Here is a 24,804-nt window from a genome sequence, read left to right on the forward strand (position 1 = left end):
GCCGCGCCGAGTGGAACCCTTTCGGGAACCTTTTGTGGATGAACTACTAAACATTTTAATCTGCCGAGATGTTCTTTAGTTTAGCACAAAAGCTCCAATGCTAATGCTGTTTCTATTGCCGATGCTAACAAATAATGGAAATGTTGAAATTTGTTAGAGTGTTACCTGAAGTTTTTATGTTCTAAACAATTTCACATCAGGGTTTAAGTGGTGAAGTAACCTAGTGAAATATATGTGCTTAAACATCTATTCCAAAGTGATGCAAAATTACATAAATACATAAAGCGTAGGGCCTCCGCGTGGCGCAGTGGTAACGCAGTGGTAAAGTTCTCGCCCTATCATCCGGAGATCGCTGGTTCGGTTCCCAGGTAATGCTGTTACCTCTCACAGCCGGAGGTCTAGAGAGAGCTGATTGGCCGAGCTCTCTCAGGGGGGAGGGATGAGAGGTACTCGGTGCTCCCACATTAATCACGGCTCTACATCCAATCAGGGGCGTCTGTGAAATCGCGCACGCAAAAGGAGCAGATAGCGCTTTCCTCCGAGAGTGTGACTCCGCCCCTAACAGTGCGTGAGCGAGCAGTTTGAAAAGATGCGGTCGGCTCGCGTCACGCGGTTTGGAGGAAACACGTGATAGTCTTCGGCCCTCCCGGCTAAATCGTCAGTGTGGAAGGGGAAGAATTGGCCATGACTAAATTAGGGAGAAAAAAAAATCAAATAAATAAATTTCTATGATATGAAGCTCCACCTCCTGCCTTTGAAGTTTTAAATATAAGCTAAAAGTAACGTGTGAGATGGAAGAGGTGTTTATATGTTTGATGATGATGCTGTTGTTTAATGTGGATTTGGGCATCTGAAGAACGTCTGTTAGTCATATTATTCCTAGTAATATAATTATAATTTTTTAAAAGTACATATTGCATTTTTTTTGTCTGTAAACCTCCCCTTTAAGTGCACATTCATCCGCTTTAACTCCTCACTCTCACTGATCCTGTTAAATTCAGGAACAACCCACAGTCCACTGTCTCTTTGCTTTCATCTAGATTTCCTGTGTGTGTGTGTGTGTGTGTGTGTGTGTGTGTGTGTGTGTGTGTGTGTGTGTGTGTAAGAATAGGGACAGGGTGAGGACAAAGACGAGAGACTGTCAGGTGTGTTTTGCTTGAATGTCACCCAGGATGTAGAGAATCATGGGAAACGGCTGAGTGCACTTTGTGTGTGTGTGTGTGTGTGTGTGTGTGTGTGTGTGTGTGAGAGAGAGATGTTTTGCTCAGAGCTCTGTGCAGAAACATGCAGCAGTGTTTTTGTCTCTCAGCTCTGTCCTGTCACGCACGCTGGAACACCGGCGCTGCGATTTATGTTGTTTGTGCAAAGTTTTCTGTAGAGACTCGCAAAGCTGTGTGTGTGTGTGTGTGTGTGTGTGTGTGTGTGTGTGTGAGTGTTGGAATGTATGTATGAATCACAGTATCTCATCAGGTTACACAACCCACTGTTTTTATTTATTAGTTTTTATTAATGAGGACATTTCAAGCTAAATTGTGACGCGAGTATAAAAATAAATATTGTGTAAAGTTGAAATCATGACTAATATTCATTGTTAATCGAATAAATAAAGCAAATTTCGCGTCCATGTTAAATATCAATGCAACCCGAGACAGATCTTGGTGGGGGCGTGTCTCCCTGAGGTCACATGACTTCAGCGACTTTTCTGATTGGCTTTACAAATCTACAACCTGAGGCTTGGGTATCTAACCCCCCTCCATCTCCACGCCTGGTGTTGGTGTATTGCTTCCTTTTTATTATGACCTGATGGTGGCGCTGTTGGTTGTGTACTTGCTTGCAAAAGAAACCTCAAAAACCAACAGTGAATAATCTGAGGTATTAAAGTTATACAGCGGTTCGGTCTGAACTCATGATCTGATTGGACGAGCTGTGCTCTGAGGACGATGCACATGTCTGGTTGTGTGTAGCGGTGTGTGTGTGTGTGTGTGTGTGTCATTCCATCGAAACCAATAGTTTGACTTTTGCCTAAAATAAACTTGTTAAAATATATAAATATATTTGTCTAAATTTGATTTAAAATAGAGCTTCGTTTGAGGAACTGAAAATCAGAACAGCTGGCGGTATTTTTCATCACTTTCACTACTCTTTGGTTACCAGTTGTTACCTGTGATTACTTGCCGTAACCGCCGATTCCCCTGGGATTACATGTGATCACCTGCTGTGACCTGTGGTTCTCTGCCATTGGATGTGATTCCCCGCCTTTACCTCCCGTTACCTGTGGTTGCTCACTGTTCCCTGGCATTACCCTGGAACTACCCGCGGCCTGAGGGATGCTTCTTAAGTGTCGCACGAATCCTTCAGTTAAACAAACCTCAGAGCTCCAGAACATCACTGACTTTCCTTTGATCTGACAGGAATCGAAGGGGTTAATTAATTTTCTGGAGATAGCCGGACCCGGAGTGGTTCTGTGCAGATCTGCCAGGAATCGTGCTGCTCTTTTGTTTTTAAGAAAAAACTAAAAAATATGTATAAATAAAAAAAGTTGAGGAGGTTTGAGGAGGAAGGAAGGAAGATCGATGGATAGAGAAAGAGAGAGAGAGAGAGAGGAGGTGTGGGCCACACAGTATAATGCTTTCAGCACGGCTCAAACGAGTGTATACACTTATACACTTCCCCTCCGCTCCTCTATTGTTATCCCTCCTTTTTTCCCGCCCGCCTCCTCCTCCTCCTCCTCCTCCTTTCTCCCTCTTGCCCATATTAAGTTTAGTGACCCTCTGTGTTTTATTCGCTCCTTTCTCATGCGGTGTGAACTCTCTCTCTCTCTCTACCTGTGGAATAATCACAGGCTGTGTGTCTCATCTTTTATCCATCATCCTGAATCTGAAACCAAAAGTCACCGGACTCGAGTCCTGAAGGTGTTCCTCTCACACGCGAGATTTACAAAGGCTGCATTTCAGGGGCTGCAGAAATTACTTATTGTTTTTATTTTCTATAATATAAAATATGCATCTAAGACAATCAAAAAAAATGTTTGTCCATTTTTAAAAGTGTGTAAATATCTTATGTACAGTTTGCAAATTGTTCACATCAGCTGCTTCTTAATTAGTTTATAAATATTTAATAAACTATGAATGTAATATAATGATTATTGAAAGATCATTAAAATCTCTGAAATTTGTCATTACTTATTTATCCTGAAATTATTATTATAGTCATAAGTTTATTATAAACTTTAAATGCTAAAATATTCATGTTAACAAAGTAAAAAGTATCTATATTTAAAGTTTAGTGTAACAATTAAATAATTGATGCATTATAAAGTTTAAAGGTAAAAAAGGCTGTTTGAAGTGTAAAATAATTTTTAATATAAAAAATAATATGGTAAACAATCAAAGAGTTTAAATATTCTAAGATTGAAATAATAAAAGTGTTATATATATATAGGTTAAATTTTAAAATTTAAATGTAATGTAAATGACTAAATTGCTTAAATAATGCTTAAAGATAAAATAATCAAATGTTATCTGGTTTAAATATAAAAAGAATACTCCATGTATCAAAGGTTAACAATGAAAAATATATTGTCTAAAGAAATAAATTAAAGCATTATAAGGTTCGAGGATAAAGTCTTATAATTTTTAAAGATTTACCTTAAATTGAAAAATGTCAGTAGTAAGTATAAAAGTGTAAGGTTTAACGATTTAAAAAAAAAAGTGTTGTCAGGTTTAGTAGCTGGTTTAGTCTGAGTTTAAACTGTGGTTTAAAAGGTGAAGAGTTTAAACTGTGGAGGTGTGAAGCTCGATAAGGAGAAAAAGGAAAGTCATTTCTGGTAAAAAGAGAGTGTGAGATACGTGAGCACTGCTGCAGTCACGCACACACACAACATGAAAAGTAGGAACACTGAAAGGTGTGTGTGTGTGTGTGTGCAGGGGATGATGCGGTTGTGCTGGGAGAGCAGCTCTGTGACCTGTGGAGCAAGAAGGAGCTGGCGGAGGTGAGGATTCGGAGCACCACTCCGCTCCTACTGCAGCGGCTCACACACACACACACACACACACACACACACCAATGCCACCGATCACATTCGTGTCATTTTTTATTTTTTTTTTCACTTTAAAAAAACTATATTAAAATTATGATCATTTCATAGAAATATCTGTAGTCTTGTGTCGCATAAAACAGTATTAATATTAGATTAGTTTGTTTATTTTAAATGGGATTTTTTTTCCAGATGGATGATGTTTATATATATATATATATATAGTGTGTTTGGGTGTGTTGTTAAAAACATAACTCTGTCATAACTTCTAATTTATTGGAAAATAATTTGTACAGTAAAGTCACTGAAAGCTCTCTAACGTTCCGAATGTTCCTGTACATTTTGTTTTCTGCTAGCTGAGACTTCAGGCCGTGTCCGGGTTCTCCCGGTTCTCCGAGCCCCTGGCCGGGCTCCTGACGCTGCTCGAGGGCTGCCCCGGGGTCCAGAAGAATAGATCCCCAACGCTGGGCCAGTTCCTCCTCACTGAGTTTGTGCGCTGGAGACGCGGCCAGGCTCGGGTCAGCATGAAGGAGCAGGAGGACGAGGAGCAGAAGAGGAACCTGCAGCTCCGGGCTTTAGAGCTCATCACATGCTCGCAGCCAGGATGCATGGACCTCCTGCTGGAGATCTACGAGCTGAAGAACCTGGAGAAGAACCTGCTTCTGGACCATGTGGCCTTCCTGCAGAGTATGCGCTGTTTCAGAGAGGTACAGGCGCTCGTGTTTTTATTTTTATTTTTATTCATGTCGTGCCGGAGCGCCGAGTCAGGATGTGTTTAAGGGAGATTTTTCCGAGAACAGATTTGGCCTTGGGCAGGAATTAAACTTTCACAGACATCACTGACGCTGAAGATCCTGCCAACTATTAAGTTATGCAATGTGCATGCAGTCACCCGTTTATTAGATGTTAGAATGCTGTCGAGCGCCAAAACACCACGAGGATGTCTTTTATTCCTTAATTACGGACTGACACAAGTTAAAAAAAACAGGCTGTAATCACCTGATCATTACTAAAGCTCTGGGCTTGATGGGGGGGGGGGTCAATATTTTCAGCAGTGATTTGTCTTTTTTCTGAATAATAAAACGAATATATTTTTACTTTAATACAGTAAACTGCTATGAGAACGACTACGCAGCTTCTGTACTGTAGTAAATCTATATTTTGGCGTGAATATGCACATATGAAGCCTGAGCGTTTAAACCCAGCTGGTGTGTTAATTGCACTAAAGTGTTAAATGCTGCAGAATGTTGTATAATTTAAGCGCGTGACTGAGCGGTTGTTTTCCCGGCAGGCGGCGTCGCTCGGTATGAAGTTAGGACTACAGGACGACCTCGACATGGAACAAGTCAGTGATGTTTAAAAAAAGATAAAAATCCTCCAATCCCACAATTCCTGTTTTTCCCGCTTCACCAGCACTCTCTGGTTGTCTCGTCTCAGGTGTGTGTTCCTCTGATCCTGATGGACAAGCTGGCCCTGGCCGAGGCCTACGTTCAGGATCGCCCCGACCTGCAGGAGCGTCTGATCCGTCTCCTGGACTCGTGGTGCAGCCCGGACTTTAACCTGGAGGCCGTACGCAGGTGAGAACCCGGACATCAGGGACTCGGCCTCTAAGAGAGGGACTGCGAGTGCGAGTGCACCTAAACCCATATAAAGTTCCAGTGACGCTCAGCAGCCGGTGTAATTACACACTCGCATCGTGGTGGAGTTACGATAATTACACGTTTCCAGATTGTAAAAAGCGTCAAACTCGTAATCACCAGTTGGGAAACTTCTGGAATGTGAGACATCAGAATAATGGTGGAGGCGGTGAGAAGTCTGAGGATTTAAATACAATCTAAACTAATGAATATACAGGGGACCAGAGAGGAGGCGTGGCCTCTGGTGTGTCTTTGTCCCAGGTGTGTGTGTGTGTGTGTGTGTGTGTGTGTATTAAATCCATATATTTGCTCATGTTTGCAGGCAGTTTCCCCGTGTGCCTCTCTCCAAACACCAGACGGACCAAATCCAGCCCAAGCTGCTCATTAAACAAATCTTCCGCCTCATGGAAAAATTCAGCATTGATCCTGGTGTGTCTCTCTGTGTCTCTCTGTGTCTCTCTGTGTCTCTCTGTGTCTCTCTGTGTGAGAATCATAATCATTAAGTCTGGCTTATTTAAACATAACTAACTGTTATAGTGTTGATAACGGGCTCATGTTAGATTTTATTTACTCTGGAACATTACCCACTGGATGCAATGTGTGTGTGTGTGTGTGTGTGTTGGTCTCCTGTAGGTTTGTGTGTGAATGCTGTTTACAAGAGGAAACTCGACTCCCTGAGGTTTCTCATGTACAAGAGGTTTGGAGAGGTGAGCGAGGGGAAACGCTCCAAAAACACTCAGTTTCATCATTAATCATTTCAGTCACACAAATTATATGTTTGTTTCTTTGACTTTTTTTAAGGAGCAATCAGTCATATCATCCTGCTAATCAATTCTGAAAGCTCCGCCTACTGCAGTATCACTCATACTGTATGTTTCACTCTAAGCAGAATCACTGATTGCACCTTTAAATTGTAAATATTTATATTTCTTATAAATGTAACATAAGATTTCTGCAAATGTCTTACTTATTTATTTATTTATTTATATCACAGAGCCCCCAGGCTCTCAACGCTGTGGTGTACCCGGGTCCAGGAATGAGATAATGTGTTAGGAATTAGTTTGTTGAGAATGATGTGATCACAGTCCAGTACTGTTAGAGATGTTTTAGTCGTTACTGTCCGAGTATAAAGTGTTTATCACCCAAATGACCACCATGCACATAATGTCAAAAATGGTGTTTAATCCTACATCTCTACTAACGCTGCTTAGATGTTTTCATCCAATCACAGCTTTGCGTTTGCATCCCGGTCTAAAACAGGTGAGTTACAGTACTGCGCAAAAAAATAAGTATAAAGTAACCACTTTTTAGACAAAATAACTAAACAGAAGCTGCCGGGTTTTGCACGAAAATAAGCAGCAGGTGCAGCAGTCGAAGTCCTCAGAATAACTGTAGGTGGTTCCACTGGATGCTGAGTGAAACTCACTAGTATAACATGTCACACACACTGTACCTGAGACTAAAGGGTCTACAAAGCGTCATCACACCAAATCCTGACTTCGTTTCATTAAGTACTGTCCGCTGAGACTCATGTATTCATGAAGGTTTCTTTGCTCTACAGTACTGTATATTATGTAGTTGGATAGTTTGGTGTATAAAAGCAGGTGCAGACAGGAACCTTCCGTTTTTAGAACTAACTCAACTCGATCAAGTCGATCTGTAATGTTGGTTTGGTTTCAGTAAATGAGTCGACGCTACAGTTTTACAGAGAGTGATGAATTTCGAGAGAAATCTCAGTGGATTGATCTGTTTGTGTTTTTGTTGTAGAGAAGCATGACGGAGGAGAACTGGAGGGACCACGTGCAGGTAGAGCTGAAGCTCTCTCTCTCTCTCTCTCACACACACACGCGCGCACACACTGATTTACACACTCACCTGGCAGAACAGGTAAAGTCTTCAACTTCTTTCCTTTTTCTTTTCCATACTCTGTTAGTTTCCTTCTTTTTCTTTGTGCTTGTTTTCTTGATTCTTTCCATGTCTTCCGTATTCTTTCTGTCCTCTTTCCTGTGTTTTGTTGTGTTATATGTGTTATTTTCTTTCCTCGTGTTTCCCTTTTTCTCCTTTATTTTCACTTTCTCTCTTTTTTACTTGTACTTTCTTTTAATTTTTCTTAGTTTTCGTTTTCTATTTCTTTTTTAGAGAGCCTGATGATTTCCATTTGGAGATAAATATTAAACACTAGACTGCATTTAAATTAATGTTGGGTTTCTGTGAAGAAGAAAAGTATTGGCGCCTTTTGACTGTCACTCGGCTTGCCCCCCTAGACTGGTATAAGCCTTAATGTGGGAGTCCCTTAGTGACGGGTGGGAATTGGATACGACTAAATTGGGGAGAAAATTAAAAAAAAATAAAAAAAAAAAAAAAAAAGAAAAAAAAGTGATGTCCATCTCTGGACTCCACCCACAATCTTCAGATAAATTCAGTTAAAATGACATTTTTGTTGGTCACATACACAAGATGAAGATAAACTTTTTCAACATTTACAGTTATCATCCATCTGTGTCACTGTGTCTGGTGAAAAAAATAAAAATTGTGTGTGTGTGTGTGTGTCAGGCCACAGTGGAGGGAAGTGTGGACCTCCAGGTGGTATTAGTGGAGCTGTTGGTGAAACACTGTGGTCTGAAGGGTGCGGCTCAGTGGGCCAAACACTTCGGTGTCCCGAGAGACAGACTTCCCCTGAGGGTGTGGGACACCATGGAGACTCTCTCAGCCAGTCAGCTGTGAGTGTTTAACACAAACACACAAACACACACACGCACATGCAGTCACCTCATCTCAGATAAACACTCAGACGTGCATTAGAGCTTTCAGAACGATGTCACTGTTGTATGTTACTTGTATGCATGTAAACATGATGTCACTCTCCCTTCGCCCGGTGACTGCAGCGCGGTGACGCCTGAGCTCGAACAGGTTAATGGTGTCGTCAGATATTTGTAAGAAATTAAAAATCTTACTCTCTCAGCACTTTTGATCCGCTTCAGTAAATCACCTGAGCACGAACTCCAGGTTTTGTCAACATCATCCAACCAATCAGGACAGTGAACGTTGGCTCTAACCATCTGTCAGTCATCTTGTGTGACAGTTCTAAGCACCGCCTTCTGCACTAGCATTCAGAGATTCTAGTCTAAGGAGGTAAAAGGAGTCTAGGAGTCTAGTCAGAGGTAAAAATGTCCACATGTGGAGGTAGACGGCTTTCACGCGAAACATCTGCGGGTTCGTCTCTACTCACAGTTTTAAAGAGCTGCCGTGTCGAGTAGGAAGTGACCCCTGGTGTGTTTCTGTGTTTCTTTCCTCAGAAAGATAAATGAAGTGTGTTCTCCTCTGGACCAGTGGCTCACTCCTGCGTCTCATCAGCTCCAGTTCTACCAGCTTCCTCTGGACCAGGAGCACGTCTTCATGGTGGAGAACCTGGAACAGCTGCAGCTCTGCAAAGACGCCGTTCTACAGGTACCAGCTGGAGCTCACTGTGTGTGTGTGTGTGTGTGTGTGTGCGTGGATCAATACACTACAGCAGTCTGCTTTTGGATAAAAAAGTTAATGTTTTATTTCTTAATGTTTCTTTCTTCTCTTTATTTTTAATTTTCTTTTCTTCTTTTAATTTCTTTCTCCTTATCTTCTTTTGTTTTTTGCTATTTTTCTTTTTTCCATGTTTTTCTCCTTTCTTTCTTACTTTTTCTTCTCACTTCTGTTTTCTTTTCTCTTTTTTCTTTTATTATAATTATTTTTATACATTTTTTATTTTTTTTTCCTTGTGTTTCCTGTATTTTTGCTGTTTTCTTTCTTTCTTCTTGTCTTTTCTATTTTATTTTCTTGTTTTTATTTTTTCCATGTTTTACATTTCTTTCTCTTTCTCCTCAGTTCTGTTTTTGCTTTTTTCTTTTATAATAACTTTAATAAAATATATCAAATTCAAATCAAATTCAAATATTTTTTTATATCTCTAGTTTTTATTCCTTCCTGTCTTTACTGTCTTTTTTTATTTAATGTTTCTTTCTTTCTTACTCACTGTCTGTGGGTTAAGAAGTTCAGGAATAAACAAAAAGAATCCATTACATAAATAATGCTTCTACTAAAAAACTACTTCATAGACTCTAGCTAACGGATAAGATGGTGACGTTTAGTTATGTGATTTATACATGTGAGGCCTGCGTGAGCACGAAGGAGTAAAGGGCGCGCAATGATGACATCATAGACTTCTGATTGGGGCAATAAGACAGGAATACTGATGTGAGGGAAAAGTTGTGTTTTATTCAGTCACACGATCATGTTGTGTTTGTTTGCTGTGTAGGCGGGGCATGTGGTGGGCGTGGACATGGAGTGGCGAGCCGGGTTCGGGACGGTGAGCACGCAGCACATCTCCCTGATCCAGCTGGCCCTGAAGGAGCGCGTGTTCCTGTTGGATCTGTGTGCTCCGGGTGTCAGGCATCACAGCCTGACCGTCAGCTTCATCCGAGAGCTCCTCACCGAGCCCAGCGTCCTCAAACTGGGTGAGGAGACACACTCAAGTTTGAGGAGACGCGTGAGGAGGTTCTTCTCACTGTGGGCCTCCATGAAAACGTTTCTCACGCTCTTTACGGGAACCTGTAGACTAAACCGCCTGATTGTAACATCTGAAGTGCTTTGATGGAGAATCAAACATCTGGAGAACATATTGCAGGTTGTGGTCAGTTTTAAAGCTGTGTGTGTGTGTATGTGCGTGTGTAGGTTATGGGATGTCTGGAGATTTAAGGAGTCTGGTAGCCACATGGCCCGAGTTAAAGGAGGAACCGCTGGAGTTTAAGGGAGTTTTGGACCTGCTCCATGTCCATCAGCAGGTAATGCCCCCCCCCCCCCCGATCTTAGTTTTTTTTCCCCCTCTGGTTTACTTCCCTCTTTGTTTTTTAAATCTTCTTTTTGCGCTCTTTCTAGTTTCTTCTCTTGCTCTCCTTTCTTCTCCTTTTTTTTCACTTTCCCTTATCATTTTCTCCTCCCTGCTTTCTAATACATACCTACCTTTCTCCCTGTTCTTCCCCTTCTCTCTTTTTCCTTTTGATTCTCATTTCTTTCTTAGAGACCTTCATTCATCTAATCATTTAAGTTTTCTTACTTTGTTGTATTTGCAGATAGGTTATTATATTACTTCAGTAAAATAAACTAAAAAAAGTATTACCCAATAAAACCCGGGCATTTAGTCATGTGACGCACACCATGCAAGAGTGAGAGGAGTAATGGGTGCAAAGTGACCTCACAAAGCCCTGATTGGTTACCTAGCCGCGGGGTGCTAGTTTGTAAGGTGTAGGATTTTTAGTGATGTCCCTGACACACACACACACACACACACACACACACACACACACACACACTGCTTTGGAATCATATTATTGCATATTATCATACATACAGGACATGACTTTTGACCTCTTCCCCCTAAATCAGCTGCAGCGGTGCTGGAGAGGGAGCGCTGGGCCTCGGTTGGTGGAGGTGAACGAGGGCCCAGCGGAGAAAGGGTTAAGTCTGCTGGTGCAGCAGGTGCTGGGAAAACCGCTGGATAAAACGGAACAGCTGTCCAACTGGGAACGTCGTCCACTTCGCACAGGACAGGTCCGCTATGCAGGTCAGTCACAAGCCACGCCCACAGATTCAACCCAAAAGTGAGATACCTGCACTGCATCCCTCAAACTTTTTTTTTCTTTTTCTTCTATCTATCTATCTGTTGCTTTCCTTCCTTATCACTTTTTTCTTACTTTATAACTTTTTCTCCCCTCTCATTTTTTTCCTTTTTTTTTCTTCTTGCTTGTATTGCTATCTCTCTCACACACTTTTCCTCTTTACCTTCATTGTCTGTCTCTCTCTTTCTTTCTCTCTCTTTCTCTCTCTCTCTTTCCCTCTCCCTCCCCTGCAGCGATAGACGCGTACTGTCTGGTGGATGTGTATCTGTCTCTCTCTGCGGATTCGAAGGCCTTCGGCCTTCCTGATAATCTGCACTCCATCAAGCCGAGTCCGTCGACCAAAAGTGGCTCAGACAAAAACACTAAAGAGAAGAGGAAGCAGACGGGCCGGAGGGTCAGTCAGTCAAGCAGCATGCACACACACACACTTTAGAGAGTTACACACTGCAGTCACACTTTTTGTAATATAATGTGATATAGAAATGGCTGATCTAAGACACGTGTGCAAGTCCAAATATGGAAAGCTGAAGCTTTTATTTAGCTAGCTAACATTTTATTATTAATTATTAATTTTAGGAAAGATATTTATTTTATTTTTTTTCCATTTTAAATCAAAGTTTATAACATAACGTAGACTAACATAGACTAGCCTGAGAGGATCCAGGAGGGCATTATTAAAATCCTCCTTATAAACACCGATGGTTGTACGTTTTTAAATCTTACGTAATTAACCAACTTGTGTAGATCTCTGAGTAACTGGTTCTAAGCTTTACCACTAATGTTAGCTTGTTAGATAACCCTTATGTAGGAGCTACGCTAATAATACCGCTAATGCTAGTTGCTGTCAGCTTTACCGGCAAAGTTTGTAAATCCTGCAAATTTTATAAATCCTGTCTGAAATGCTAACATGAGGTAAAATAACTGCATATTCGGGAAAATGAATTTTGCAAACTTTCACTGCAAATAAAAACAATCCAAAGTCCAAAGCTGACAATATTTTTGAGAAATGTTTAAGTGAAACTTGTAAATATTTGTGCTAATATTGGTGCTAATATTAGCCAGCTAGGTAACATGAGCTAACCTGACAGATAAGTAAGCTAACGGGACAGAAATATTTCCAAATAATAATTCATTCATATAGAGGTCACTTTTTTCCCCCAATGCTACAGTAGATATCTGAGCTAATCTCAGCTAATCTCAGCTAATCTGACAGGATTTCTGAAAGGATTCGGGCTGCCAACCGGCCCGTAAAATAAGGAATCGTCCTGTATTTTGGAGCTAAAAGACATTTTGTACCATATTTTTAAGAATCAAAGTGAAATCTGTGGAAGAGAAATAATAGATTATTATTATTATTATTATTATTATTAAGAAAAAGTACAGTAATGACTTGCACGATTGTTTTTATATCGCTCTTTGCACGTGACATTTTGTCTTGTCACTGTTTGGGGTATTTAACCTCGTTATTGCCCTGATTCTAGTGTGTGAGGCAGGCAGCAGGGAAAAAAGTGCACATCTAACTTTATACAGCAATGCAGTTAGTAAAGTCACTAATCACACCATAAATGCCACCAAATAAACCACAGATCATTCATAAGACTGTAAATATGTACTGTACACTTTTACAGGTATATTTCATTCTTCTGTTGTGTGTTCAATATATAAAATTAATAAAGAGGTCCTATTATGCTTTTTCAAATATTTTTTCTTCATGCAGTGTGTCATGTAGCTGTATGTGAACATAAACTATCTGCACTACCTGTGACGCTGACAGTGCACGATAAATGGAGTTTTTGTCTATTAAAAAAAAGAATCGGCTCACATTCGCCTAAACGGGTCGTTAGCAAATCTATTTTTACTCTCTTACGGATCCACGTCACTCCGTAACATATTTGCATAATGTCCGCCCACGTTCTACGTCACGAACAACTTGCCCGCCATATTACAATTAACGTTACCACACTCTTGTTAATGTGACCGAGCATTCATGCCAGGTTCACTTAAACACTTTGTAATATAAAAAAACTATAAAAAACGAGAGCACACAAAATCCCTTTTAACTGTTTATTCTCCACCATTCACCAAAACTGAACTCTAACACTCGTGAAGTTTTAGGAGACTCATTAAGCAATATTAGCAACCGTAAAATGGCATGATTGGGCCTCTTTAATAGATCATGATCAAAGGCTTTTGGTTCGCCTGTTATAGAATGTTTTATATAATGTTTTACCTGGAGAAATCAGCAATAATCACTATTATTCAAATCATAGGTTTCTTTTAGTATCTAAAAGATATTTTCATATTTCATTTCAGTTCATTTCATCAAAGTTAAGGCAAAGATTAAAGCCGTGATTTAACAGTCTGCAATAACTGATAAATACCCTTTAATTTAAACCAACTGAGTAGCAAATAATATTAACTGCTTTATTTATAATAATACTTACTTTATGCTTTACATATCTTATGTACACTACCGCTCTAAAGCCCATCTTGCTTTCCTGGGAAGGTCTTTATGAGAGTCAGTTTCATCATGGAGCTTGATGGGTTTAACAAACGCACTCGACACGATACTGTTCTTGCGAGACCGAAACTGCTGACCTTCATGTCTTAAAATAACATCTGACTGTTGCTGTTATTTAATTACCTAATGCAATATGTGAAAACTAGCTAGCTTTTTTTAGGGTTTCTGAGCTGACGTTTAATCAGATTGATGATGATATTACTGATAGGTTAGCTAGGACCTAATAACTGACAGGATTTTAAAAAATATGTATTTTGATCGTTCAACATTTATTAAAATGGACTAAAAATCCTAAAAAGTTTCAATTCTGACAGAATAAGCAGCGAATATTATAAAGACACGTTTTTGATTATACAGAAGATTCTTAGTCACATCCGTCCGTCCGTCAAACCGCGAGCGTTTTTCCCGGAGATACTGAGATACCTGCATCGACCTGACAACTTGTTGAATCAGGTAAAGTAATTGAAGTAAATCCCCCCGAATTGCACAACACTCCTCCAGCTAGCGTGGGTGTTTGGCTCGTCTCCAGGCTCTTCAGAGCGCCATCGGGGGCATGGGCGATCGGGACGAGTGTGTACGAGGGAACGGCGAGCGACACGGAGCCATGACGCCTCAGGAGCTGCGGGTGGTGTGTGACAACATGCTGCAGGGCCTGGGCAGGTACCTCCGCTGCGTCGGCGTCGACGTGCTCATGCTGGAGAACACAGACGACCACAGAGTAGCAGCGCAGGTCAGATACACACACGTTATATGCTTTGGAAGTATTGGCACCCTTTATGGTATGTGTGGAATAATGTTGTTCAGGGATGTGGTTTTATTTTATTTATTTATTTTTAAAGCAGAGGAGTGCGTGATAAGGCTCAAGAGCTGTGATCTGATTTCGTATGTTGATGTATTTCATTGTGAAACAGGAAGTCAGAGGGGTGGCATGTTGAAGCACCTGATTTACACAGCAGCCAACAGCGTTCGAGACACACAGTGCCACACCCACACCGTGCCACACCCACACCGTGCCACACCCCCACAGTGCCACACCCACACCGTGCCACACCCACACCGTGCCACACCCCCGCCTAATCCAAACAAACCTGACAGTAACTTGCTGTAGAGATAATACGGGAACAGACTTTATTTAATTTTTAAGCTGTTTATATCTTGACTTTTGTGACTCTTTTGTGTTATTTATCTTTCTGCATTTACTTTAAATAATATTCTCCACACATTTGAGTGAAATGATTGAGGTGTAATCTTTATACCAAAATATGTTTTGCTTAATTTATTATTACTTTTTAAAGGGGTGCCAATAATTCTGAAGGTTTCAGATAAGTTTGTTTTAAATAAACATGTTGAAACATTTCCTTATTTATTTATTAATTTATTTATTCATCTTGCTGTTTTAACAGATAGCTCGAAAAGAAGGTCGTATCATCCTCACAGCCGGTCAGCCATTTCAAACCGTAAGTGTGTGTGTGTGTGTGTGCGCGCATATGTGTACATTATGTACTTGCTTTTAGATTTTTAAAAACAAGAACTTTCAAACATAAGAAATTTAAAATATATAGTAAATAAATTAATTTATAAATGCATATACACACATTCGAAAAAAAAAAAAAAAATCTAAAAAAAGGTAAATAATTTAAAGAATAAACTTTACAAAAATATTAGTACAAAATGTTTGGTTGCAAAACCTTTTGTACTCTTCGTGCGAATAATATTTAAGATCATAAAGAATTAAATGTATGTGTTTTTATGAAAAAAATGATCAGTTCTCCTGTTAGAGCAGGAAAGAGCTGTGGACCAAATGTTTCCAAAATGTGGCCAAAAGTATTAGAATAAATAACCGGCGCTGACCTTATGGGGACGTTTGGGAAAATTTCCCGAAAGTAAAATTGGAGGCTCTCTGTAAAGATTTCTACTGAGGTTATGAGTAAAGTCCATTTTAGGTGTAGACATAAGCATTAATTGGTGGTATTATATCAGTTTGTGTGTGTGTGTGTGTGTGTGTGTGTGTGTGTGTGTGTGCAGCTCCGGTCGCAGGTTGCAGAGGGTTGCTGTCTCACATTGGACTGTTCGGAGAAGGCTCGGGACCAGGCCATCCGCGTCCTCAAGCATTTTAACATCCACCTCACACCATCTGACATATTCAGTCGATGCCAGGTTTGTGTGCGTGTGTGTGTGTGTGTGTGTGCACTTCCAGACAGACAGCCTCTTCCTCTTTGAGATCAGTGACCAAAAAAAACACAGCTTTTTTCTTTCAAACTGTTTGTTTGTGATGTTAAGTGAGACCGAGACAGTGAAGTAAGTGTGTGTGTGTGTGTGTGTGTGTGTGGAGCACGAGGTGTTTTATCAGTGTAAGGAAGCGCAGAGGCCGTGGGCAGGAAGGAAGTAAGGCGAGATAGAGCGGCGTTCTGGAGACACGTCTCCTGTGAATCATTCTTTTGAAGTGCCACTGAGGCATTCACTGGAACAATGGCGGCTGTTTTCCTTTTCTAACCGTAGGCCGTAAACAGGAGGAGGAGGGGGGAGGGATATCTCACTGTTAAGGATATAGGTCAGGGTGTAAATACTTACGAGTGCATTGACCTGTCTGAAGTGGATTTGACTTGGCATGCATGCTGTGGCTACTCGGCTTAATAGAACTTTAAAAGGGAAAAGTTTTGAGCATTGACCTCTCGTTATGCAAAAATATGTCATTTAATATTTGGCACCTTTTTTTCTCTTTTGTAATATGCAGAAATTTATAAATATGCATGAGATGCAAATCAGAGACACTCCTACATCACATGTAGCACCTAGCTAGCTCGCCTGTGGAAGAAAAAAAAGATTCAGGAATCACATAATCAATCATCTACTTATAATTTGTAGAAATAACATTTTCTAAATTTCTTACTTAAAGATTTATGCACGTGCATACTTATGCACTTGTATACTCACTTCCTAAGTTAAGTACTTAGTTAACTTGCCATGTGATTATGTTCTTACATGCGTGTGCATTTTGAATAGTTCCCTACTTGCATATTTAAACATGTACTCACGCACTTGCGTCCTCATATCCTTACCCAGTTCCTCTTTTAAGTTCTTACTAACATACAGTGAAGCCTTGGATTACGAGCATAATTCGTTCCAGAAGTGAGCTCGAAACACTCGTAAACCAAATAGAATTTTCCCATAAGAAATATTGGAAACTCAAATTATTCGTTCCACAGCCCCCCCCAAAAAATACATAAAAATAATTAACACAAAATATTAAGTAAAAGAAAAACAAATTTAATATAAAATAATTTACAGATAAGTGTTTCCGTTTGTGCACGAGGCGCTCTGTGTGTGTGTGTGTGTGTGTGTGTGTGTGTGTGTGTGTGTGTGTCTTGGATGTGTGTTGGATGTGTGTGAATCTAAAGTAAGCTCCCCTCTCCCCCTTCTCGTCTTATGGAATTACCCTTCCTCCACTCTTTTCACACACACGCGCACACAACTAAAAAACACTATTTTATGGGAAAAAGAAACAAGAAATCTCTCTGACACGATTGAGCGACACACTAACGAAATCACTGCTGTAAAGTAAAAATAAAACAAATTAACCTGCACTTACCTTTAAAAAGAATTAGACAGAGCAGTGTTTCTGTGTAGAGCAAAGAGAAAGAGTGTGTGTGTGTCTGTGAAGGCGAAAGTAGGAGGGGTCTGTGTGTCTGTGTGTGTGGGGCTTGGTGTCCAATGATGCGCGTGCACACAGACACACACAGCAGGCAAAGAGCAATCTGAGCCTTGAGCAGAGAGAGAAAATGGATCTACACACACACATACAGACACAAAATAAAATATGTTTTACACACACACATGGTCACAGTGTTATAGTAAACAGTACATGCGTGCACAGATGTTGACCAAGCACTAAGACCCAGCAGGGGAGATGATTACCCACAATTCCGCAGCGCAAGAGAGAGAAAAACCGTTGGCTCAGTTGTGATCATGTGACGCTCGGCGTCAAAACAAGAAGCACATGATACTCTGTACTTGTAAACCAAGACTTGTTAGTTTTTCAAGTCAATATTTATTTAAAGTCTTCGCTTGTCTTGCGGAACACTCGCAAACCACGTTACTCGCTATCCGAGGTTGCACTGTACTTGTATACCTTTCTAATTACGTATGTCTTTACGTGCATGTTGTACTTGTGTACTTGTGTCCCTGTGCGCTCGTGTGCTTTCGTATCAACGTCTGTTTTTGGTCTGGGGGAGGAATGGACCCAAAACATGTAAAGATGCTGGTAGAGTGAGAGCTGGAGTGTAGAAGAAACGAAACAAAGAAAAAAATGCAGGAGATGCAGAAAGATAGTCACCAATGCATTTTTTTTTTACTTTTTTTTGTATCCTATCTGCTTTTCATCAGCGTTCTCGTTTGACCGAAAGTTCACAGACATTTGCGTCACAGTCGCGCCGTCTCGTCGGGGTCAGGTGCTACACGGCGAGGTGAGGGAAGTCAGGCGAAGAGAGGTAGGAAGTCTGAAGGAGAAGAAACGAATGTCAGCACGCCTGTTTTTTAATGCCTGAACTATTATCTGAAAATCATAAAAAGTGAAAAAAAAGAAGAATCTCATACTGTTTGTTTGCATAGCTTTTTTTTCAGCTCTGTTTCAGGCATGTTTATATTATGATGAGACCAAGTCACATGACACAAATTTGCATGTGAAACAAACCTACTTAAAAAACACGCACCTTAATTGTGCTGAGATTTTTCACATTATAAAACTGTTATGACAAAATAACTAGACTCAACTGTCTTTGATGTAAAAGTGAAAAATCCTTAAACACAAGATGTTTGAATTTTAAATCCACTTTTTGTTCGGAAAAAAAATTATTTATTTACTTGCGTCATTTCTCACTTCTCATACGCGTGTACTTCTGTCTAAATTTGGTTTTAACTAGACATATTTACTTAAACACTTAGGTGTAGAGTTGCTTTCTTTCAAACATATTTCCATATTTATTTCTGTACGTTTGTGTACTTGAGAACTTAATCACTTGCTTGCAAACAGCGTTGCCTCCATGGTACTGGATTTACTTATTAAAATATTTAATTACACAGTTACTAAGTTATGTTTATAATTTCACACTTGCATACTTGTGTGCTTACTTACATACTTGCTTACCTACTTCCACCTATTGAATTGTGCTCTTACTTATGCACATGTATAACTAGTTACATTCATATTTGCATACTCATGTACTTACCTTTACACTTGTGTATTTATCAACAGATTCTATTCTTTAAATTACATTCTCTATTTCACACTTGTGTACTTACTTACCTGCTTGTTTATTTGGTGACACACACACTTGTATACTCTCTTGCATACTTCTTCACTTTAGTACAGACTCACTCTCATACTTGCATACACACTCGTGCTCACAGATACAGACACCGTATAACTTCACAGTGTTGTTCCTGCGCACATCAGTTTGTGTCATGTGTGCTGAGCAAAAAAAAAAAAAAACTATAATCGCTTCCTGAAAGAGGTCACATCCTGTGTAGTGAACTGGCTGAGGCAGCATGTCTGGCTTTCTCTCGGCTCTTCCTCAGATACCTGATCTCCTTCAGGAGGAACACAAACCGTGACTGTTTTATCTACAACTGCAAAAACAAAAAAGTGCTTACGTTCATACTTTTAAGCCCCTCATGGATGGATGGATAGATAAAGCTTTTTTTTTTCTTTATTTCTTGCCTTCTTTCTTTATTTCAAAATATATATTTGTCAATATTTTGAGCACATTTTTCAAAAAAGAGAAAACAAGTACTGATAAACAACCTTAGTGTCGCCTAATTCCTTTTTTTTAAGCGAAATCTATATATATATATATATATATATATATATATAAAGAAACTACTACTAATAATAATGGTGATAAAGGGTGAAAATGTCATTCATAACTTCTAAAATAATAATAATCTCAAATTTTAATGGAATAAAAAAAAAATTAGGACAAAATCTGTGAAGTTAAAACTGCTTAAATATCAGATCACCAGTGTACATGTGCTGTATAATCTGATTATCAGACGAAAAGAAATCTGATTTTTAATAATTGAGTCATGAAGTTCTACATTTGTCTGTAGATCAGATAATGATCAGATGATTCAGGTACTCGGTGTACTTCACAGTGCTGGAGGTCCCACATGTCCAGCACCTTTCTGTCCACCTGTCCATTCTCTTCTCCTTCTTCCACTTGGTTGTTCACGTTTCCTGTCGTGTGCGTGTGTGTGTGTGTGTGTGTGTGGTGAGTGTTTTACTTGTTTCACTCCATATGTAGACGAGTGAGAGGGTGAGAGCAGTATGGAGAGGTGAGTAAAGGAATGTGGAGAGGGGGAAGAGAGAAGAGAAAAGGCTTTGGAGGTCCTGAATGAGAAGGCTGGAGGGTCTCGGGCTCCCCCGGGGGCAGATCTGCTGAAAGGCCACCCAGGCAAACTCAACCCTTTTGTTATCTGATGGTGGAGCTTTTGATGAGCGGCGGCTGTGTGTCTTTCTCCTGCGGCTCTCGCAGACATTCCTTCAGTCGTGCTGACGCCCCGAGCCCCCTGTATGGCCTATTGATACCCATCGACAATCATTAACCCCGCCAGGATCACTGTAATCCCCTCGTCTCCGACTGTCTCTCACCGTCACACCCTCGTGACTCGGGTGCTTCACCACGTACAAAACTCCCACACTGATGTTCTCACCAAAACACCACGTCACGTCACATCCTCGTTCATTCTCTTTATTCCTATTCCGGTCCTGTTAACTATACCAGCTGGATAAACGGGATAATAACTCTATAAATAAGCTGTGTCATGTGACCACCTCCATCGGAGCAGTGTGACCTAATCTGACCAAAGGGAAAGAGAGGGGGGTGTAAACTTTTAATAATCTTTTCAGTAGGTCAATATTATTCCTATGTAAACTCTTGATTTAATCTTTTCTCTCCCTCTTATTGAAATCTAAATATTCTTCCTGCGCATGTTTGTCCCATGTGGGGGGGGGGGGGCATTAGGTGAGGTGACGAGGAGGGGAATTAAAGTTCTGTTCCTGATCAGTAAACCCTGTGAGGAAAAAACAACCTGGGACTCAGAAGGAGCTCTGATTGGCTCACGTTTCAAATCAAATTTAAATTTTATTTGTCACATACACAGTCATACACAGTACGATATGTAGTGAAATGCTTATACAACTGCCTGTGATTTAAAATTTTTTAAAGCAATTGATAAGAAATAAGAGAGAAATGGAAAAAGAAGCAATAAAAAAATTTATAGTTTAACTATAAGAAGTTAAACCAAAATATAAAAGTTTTCGAAATATATAAGAAATAGAAAACTTTTCTGTACAAGACAAAATAAATTTAAATTTAAATGCAATTAAAAAGTGGATTGAATGGAAAATCTCCAGAAGTGTGCAAATGAGCTTCGTGACTGCAAGTGTGCAATATGTGTGCAAATTTTGCAATATGTGTGCAAGTGTGTGCAAATGTCACAATGTGTGTGCAAATGTGCAATGTCCATGGTTGTCCGGTCTATAGTGTATTGGGGTGTGTGCACAGATAAATAATGACCATGAGTGACCATTTCTGTGCAATGTTGCAAAAACACGGAGATGATTAGTCTTGTGTGTAAATCTGGTTGAGGGACCTTATCGCCTGCGGGAAGAAGCTCCTCCTCAGTCTCTCTGTGTTGGTCTTCAGGGAGCGAAATCGCTTTCCGGACCGCAACAGAGAGAACAGTCCATTGTTGGAAAGGCTGAGGTCCTTCACGATCTTCCTGGCCTTGGTCCAGCACCGCTTGCTGTAGATCGAGTGCAGGTCAGGGAGCTCGGCGCGGATGATGTGCTCTGCTGATCTCACCACCCTCTGTAGAGCTCGTCTGTCCTGCATGGTGCTGTTGCCGAACCAGGTTAAGATGTTTCCCGTCAGAAGGCTCTCTATGGTGCAGGAGTAAAAGTTCCTGAGCACTTTGGAGGGCAGTCTGAAGTCTCTCAAGCATCTGAGGTGGTAGAGACGCTGCCAGGCCTTTTTCACCACGGTGTTGATGCGACAGGACCATGACTAGACCATCATGATGTGAACACAGAGGTATCGGAAGCTGTCCACTCTCTCCACTGGGTTCCTGTTGATGATGGGGGTCTGGTAGTTCCTCTCCTGCTTTGTGCTAAAGTTCACTATCAACTTCTTTGTCTTGCTGACGTTCAGGGGGAGATTGTTTCTCTGGCACCAGTTCTCCAGATTTCCTCTAGGTTGGCCGTCTCATCATTGTTGGTTATCAGGCCCACCACAACGGTGTCGTCAGCAAACTTAATGATGGTGGTGGAGTTCGTAGTGGCTATGCAGTCATAGGTGTACAGAGAGTACAGCAGGGGGCTCAGAACACAACCCTGGGGGGCTCCAGTGCTGAGAGTGAAAGAGGCTGAGACATGTCCACCCATCCTTACTGCCTGTGATCTGTCAGCTAGGAAGTTGAAGATCCACTGACACATAGATGAGCTGAGTCCCAGGTGCTCCAGCTTGGTGATGAGTGTGGAGGGAATTATGGTATTAAATGCAGAGCTGTAGTCGATGAAGAGCATTTTAACATAATTCCCTTTCCGAGTCTCCAGGTGAGTGAGTGATGTGTGGAGGAGATGTGAGATTGCATCGTTTGTGGAGCGGTTCGGGCGGTATGCAAACTGTAGTGGGTCCAGTGTGTCTGGTAGTGAAGAAATGATGAAGTTTCTGACCAGCTGCTCAAAGCACTTCATCACTACTGAGGTGAGGGCTACAGGGCGATAGTCATTGAGGGAAGCAGGATGGGGTTTCTTCGGGACAGGAACAATGATGCATTCTTTGAAGCATGTGGGGGATCACCGACTGAGTTAAAGAGATGTTGAATACAAGATGTTTCATGCACTTTAAAGCATCTAACCAATCATGGATGAGACGGAGTTATTTTTATTTTTTTTCCAGAATAGATGAGATGCCTGGCCTAACCTTACAGCTGTAGGAAATACTTCTTTTTTTTATATTTTCCAGTAGACTATACTCTCTATCATGAGCAGAACCACAAACAAAAACTTTGAAATACGTGTGAACACACATTATTAGATCTCTAATCAGATCAAAGTAATATAGTCAGAGTAATCATAGCTTCTTTAACAAGTCTCTGTAAAATTAATATGATTATTCTGCTTAATGCTGAAATGCTCTTTTTTTAATTTATGTTGCACATGATAAGTCGGTGAAAGTGCTCAGGCAGTATGATACCATGACTTGGACAAAGAACCATCACTCTAAGCTAAAGAATGTGTTAAAGCTAGCGCAAAAAGTTTGAACAGCAGGGTCGTGTTCGCCATGCAGACCAGACGCCACGAGTGGGGAAGAGTCCAAGAGTCCGTCTTCTGTCTGTCCTCGTCAGTTTGTCATACGTGGAATGTTTGTTATCCCTGAGAGAGAGAGACGGCTGGAGGGCGGGGCCAGACAGGTGACCAAATTAGGAACAAATTACTATAATGATATTAATATGATAAGGAAATATTATTAAGCAATTTCCCTCTGGGATTAATAAAGTTATTTGAATCTTGAATTACTTTACTTCGGTGTGTACAGTACAGGAGTATCACACTGCTGTAACTCGCCATGTCCTGATTCAGCAGACATCCTGTTTTTTTTTTGTTTGGTTGTTTTTTTTCTTCCCTTCTCTCTCTGCTCGTGACATGGATTCACACGTGTCGCTCTTTCGATCCCACGGCAGCGGTGTTTCTCCAATTTCACCATCGTTAGCGTGGGGATCGAGCTCCGCAGATGGCGTGCGAGCATCCGCGGGCCGAGCTCGGCGTGCCATTTCCCTACTCTCTCTTACACACACATATATATATATATATATATATATATATATATACAGATATACACACAACTTCCTTGACCAGCATCAGATATCTCCTGTCTGTTTTTAGAAGTGTGGAGATGGGACAGATAGCCATCAGCAGCGCCTCAGACGGCACGGTGGCACTACAGCCGCGGTTCCCACGATCCCTCCGAGAGCTCTGGTTGGGGGAAGGAGGGGGGAGGAACAGGAACTGAAACGATGTGAGAAGATGGAATGAGAGAGGAAGAGAGAAAGAGAGAGAGAGAGAGACACGGAGACAGAGAGAGAGAGTTCTTAAGAAGGAGGATTTTTAAACGGAAGCTTTGAAGTGCAGGAACGAGAACGAGGCCTGAATGTGAAAAGACCAGGGGCAACTTCAGGGTTCCACTTCAGTGCCACCTTACACTGGGGTGTGTGTGTGTGTGTGTGTGTGTGTGTGTGTGTGTGTATGTGTTTTTTTCATATTCCAGTAGGTTATGTTGACTGTGTACGCTTCTCATGGATGTAAATATTATTTTGGTTCCCTTTTCATCAGTTGTTATGCTTCCTTTTTCATTTTTTTTCGCACATTGTCCCTGGTTTTATTTCTTTATTTTTAAATCAGATGGTTGTGAGAAACTTTTCAGAAGACTAAAGTCAGGCTTTGTACAAGCTGCAAACCTCAAACACTCCCCCCTTCTTCACTTTTTCCATCTGTGAGGCGAAAAAAAGGAGAAAAGTGAGAAAATATGAAAACACTGGAGGCCGCTCAGCTTTTCTCCGCCATGTGTACGGACGGCATTGTGGGGAAGAAATGACTTAAGCAGAGCCAGAAATGTAGTCAAAATAAAAACTGTACCTACAGTGACTATTACAAAGGCCAACAGCAGGCTGTTCTAAAACTATTGGCACTATAACATGCAATGTCTGATTTTCAAAACATTGGATTCAAAATTATTGGCACCTTGACAACTAATATTCAGTCAAGCCCTGTGCATCCTGTTGAGAATAACAGCGCTGAATCACTTCCTGTTGTGTTTAAACAAACAAAAGGAATAAGTGAGAGAGCGGCGAGGAGGATCTCACACCCTGCTCCATGCAGAACATCATCATCTCCTCAGGTCTGTT

General features: G+C 40.8%; 1 protein-coding gene across 1 annotated transcript in view; it reads left to right on the plus strand.

Annotated features, from left to right (window-relative positions):
* Positions 1–24,804, plus strand: part of exd3 (exonuclease 3'-5' domain containing 3) — a 46,561-nt gene that overhangs the window by 4,083 nt on the left and 17,674 nt on the right. Inside the window, exons 3-18 of the mRNA XM_053516496.1 lie at positions 3,927–3,991; positions 4,393–4,743; positions 5,328–5,381; positions 5,474–5,613; positions 5,996–6,102; positions 6,307–6,380; positions 7,441–7,479; positions 8,227–8,393; positions 8,970–9,120; positions 9,962–10,160; positions 10,378–10,487; positions 11,089–11,266; positions 11,555–11,715; positions 14,372–14,572; positions 15,246–15,299; positions 15,868–15,999. Coding sequence (XP_053372471.1) covers positions 3,927–3,991; positions 4,393–4,743; positions 5,328–5,381; positions 5,474–5,613; positions 5,996–6,102; positions 6,307–6,380; positions 7,441–7,479; positions 8,227–8,393; positions 8,970–9,120; positions 9,962–10,160; positions 10,378–10,487; positions 11,089–11,266; positions 11,555–11,715; positions 14,372–14,572; positions 15,246–15,299; positions 15,868–15,999 — 2,183 coding nt within the window. The remainder of the gene's footprint in view (positions 1–3,926; positions 3,992–4,392; positions 4,744–5,327; positions 5,382–5,473; positions 5,614–5,995; positions 6,103–6,306; positions 6,381–7,440; positions 7,480–8,226; positions 8,394–8,969; positions 9,121–9,961; positions 10,161–10,377; positions 10,488–11,088; positions 11,267–11,554; positions 11,716–14,371; positions 14,573–15,245; positions 15,300–15,867; positions 16,000–24,804) is intronic.

Source organism: Clarias gariepinus, chromosome 17 (assembly GCF_024256425.1).
Source record: "Clarias gariepinus isolate MV-2021 ecotype Netherlands chromosome 17, CGAR_prim_01v2, whole genome shotgun sequence".
Lineage (NCBI taxonomy): Eukaryota > Metazoa > Chordata > Actinopteri > Siluriformes > Clariidae > Clarias > Clarias gariepinus.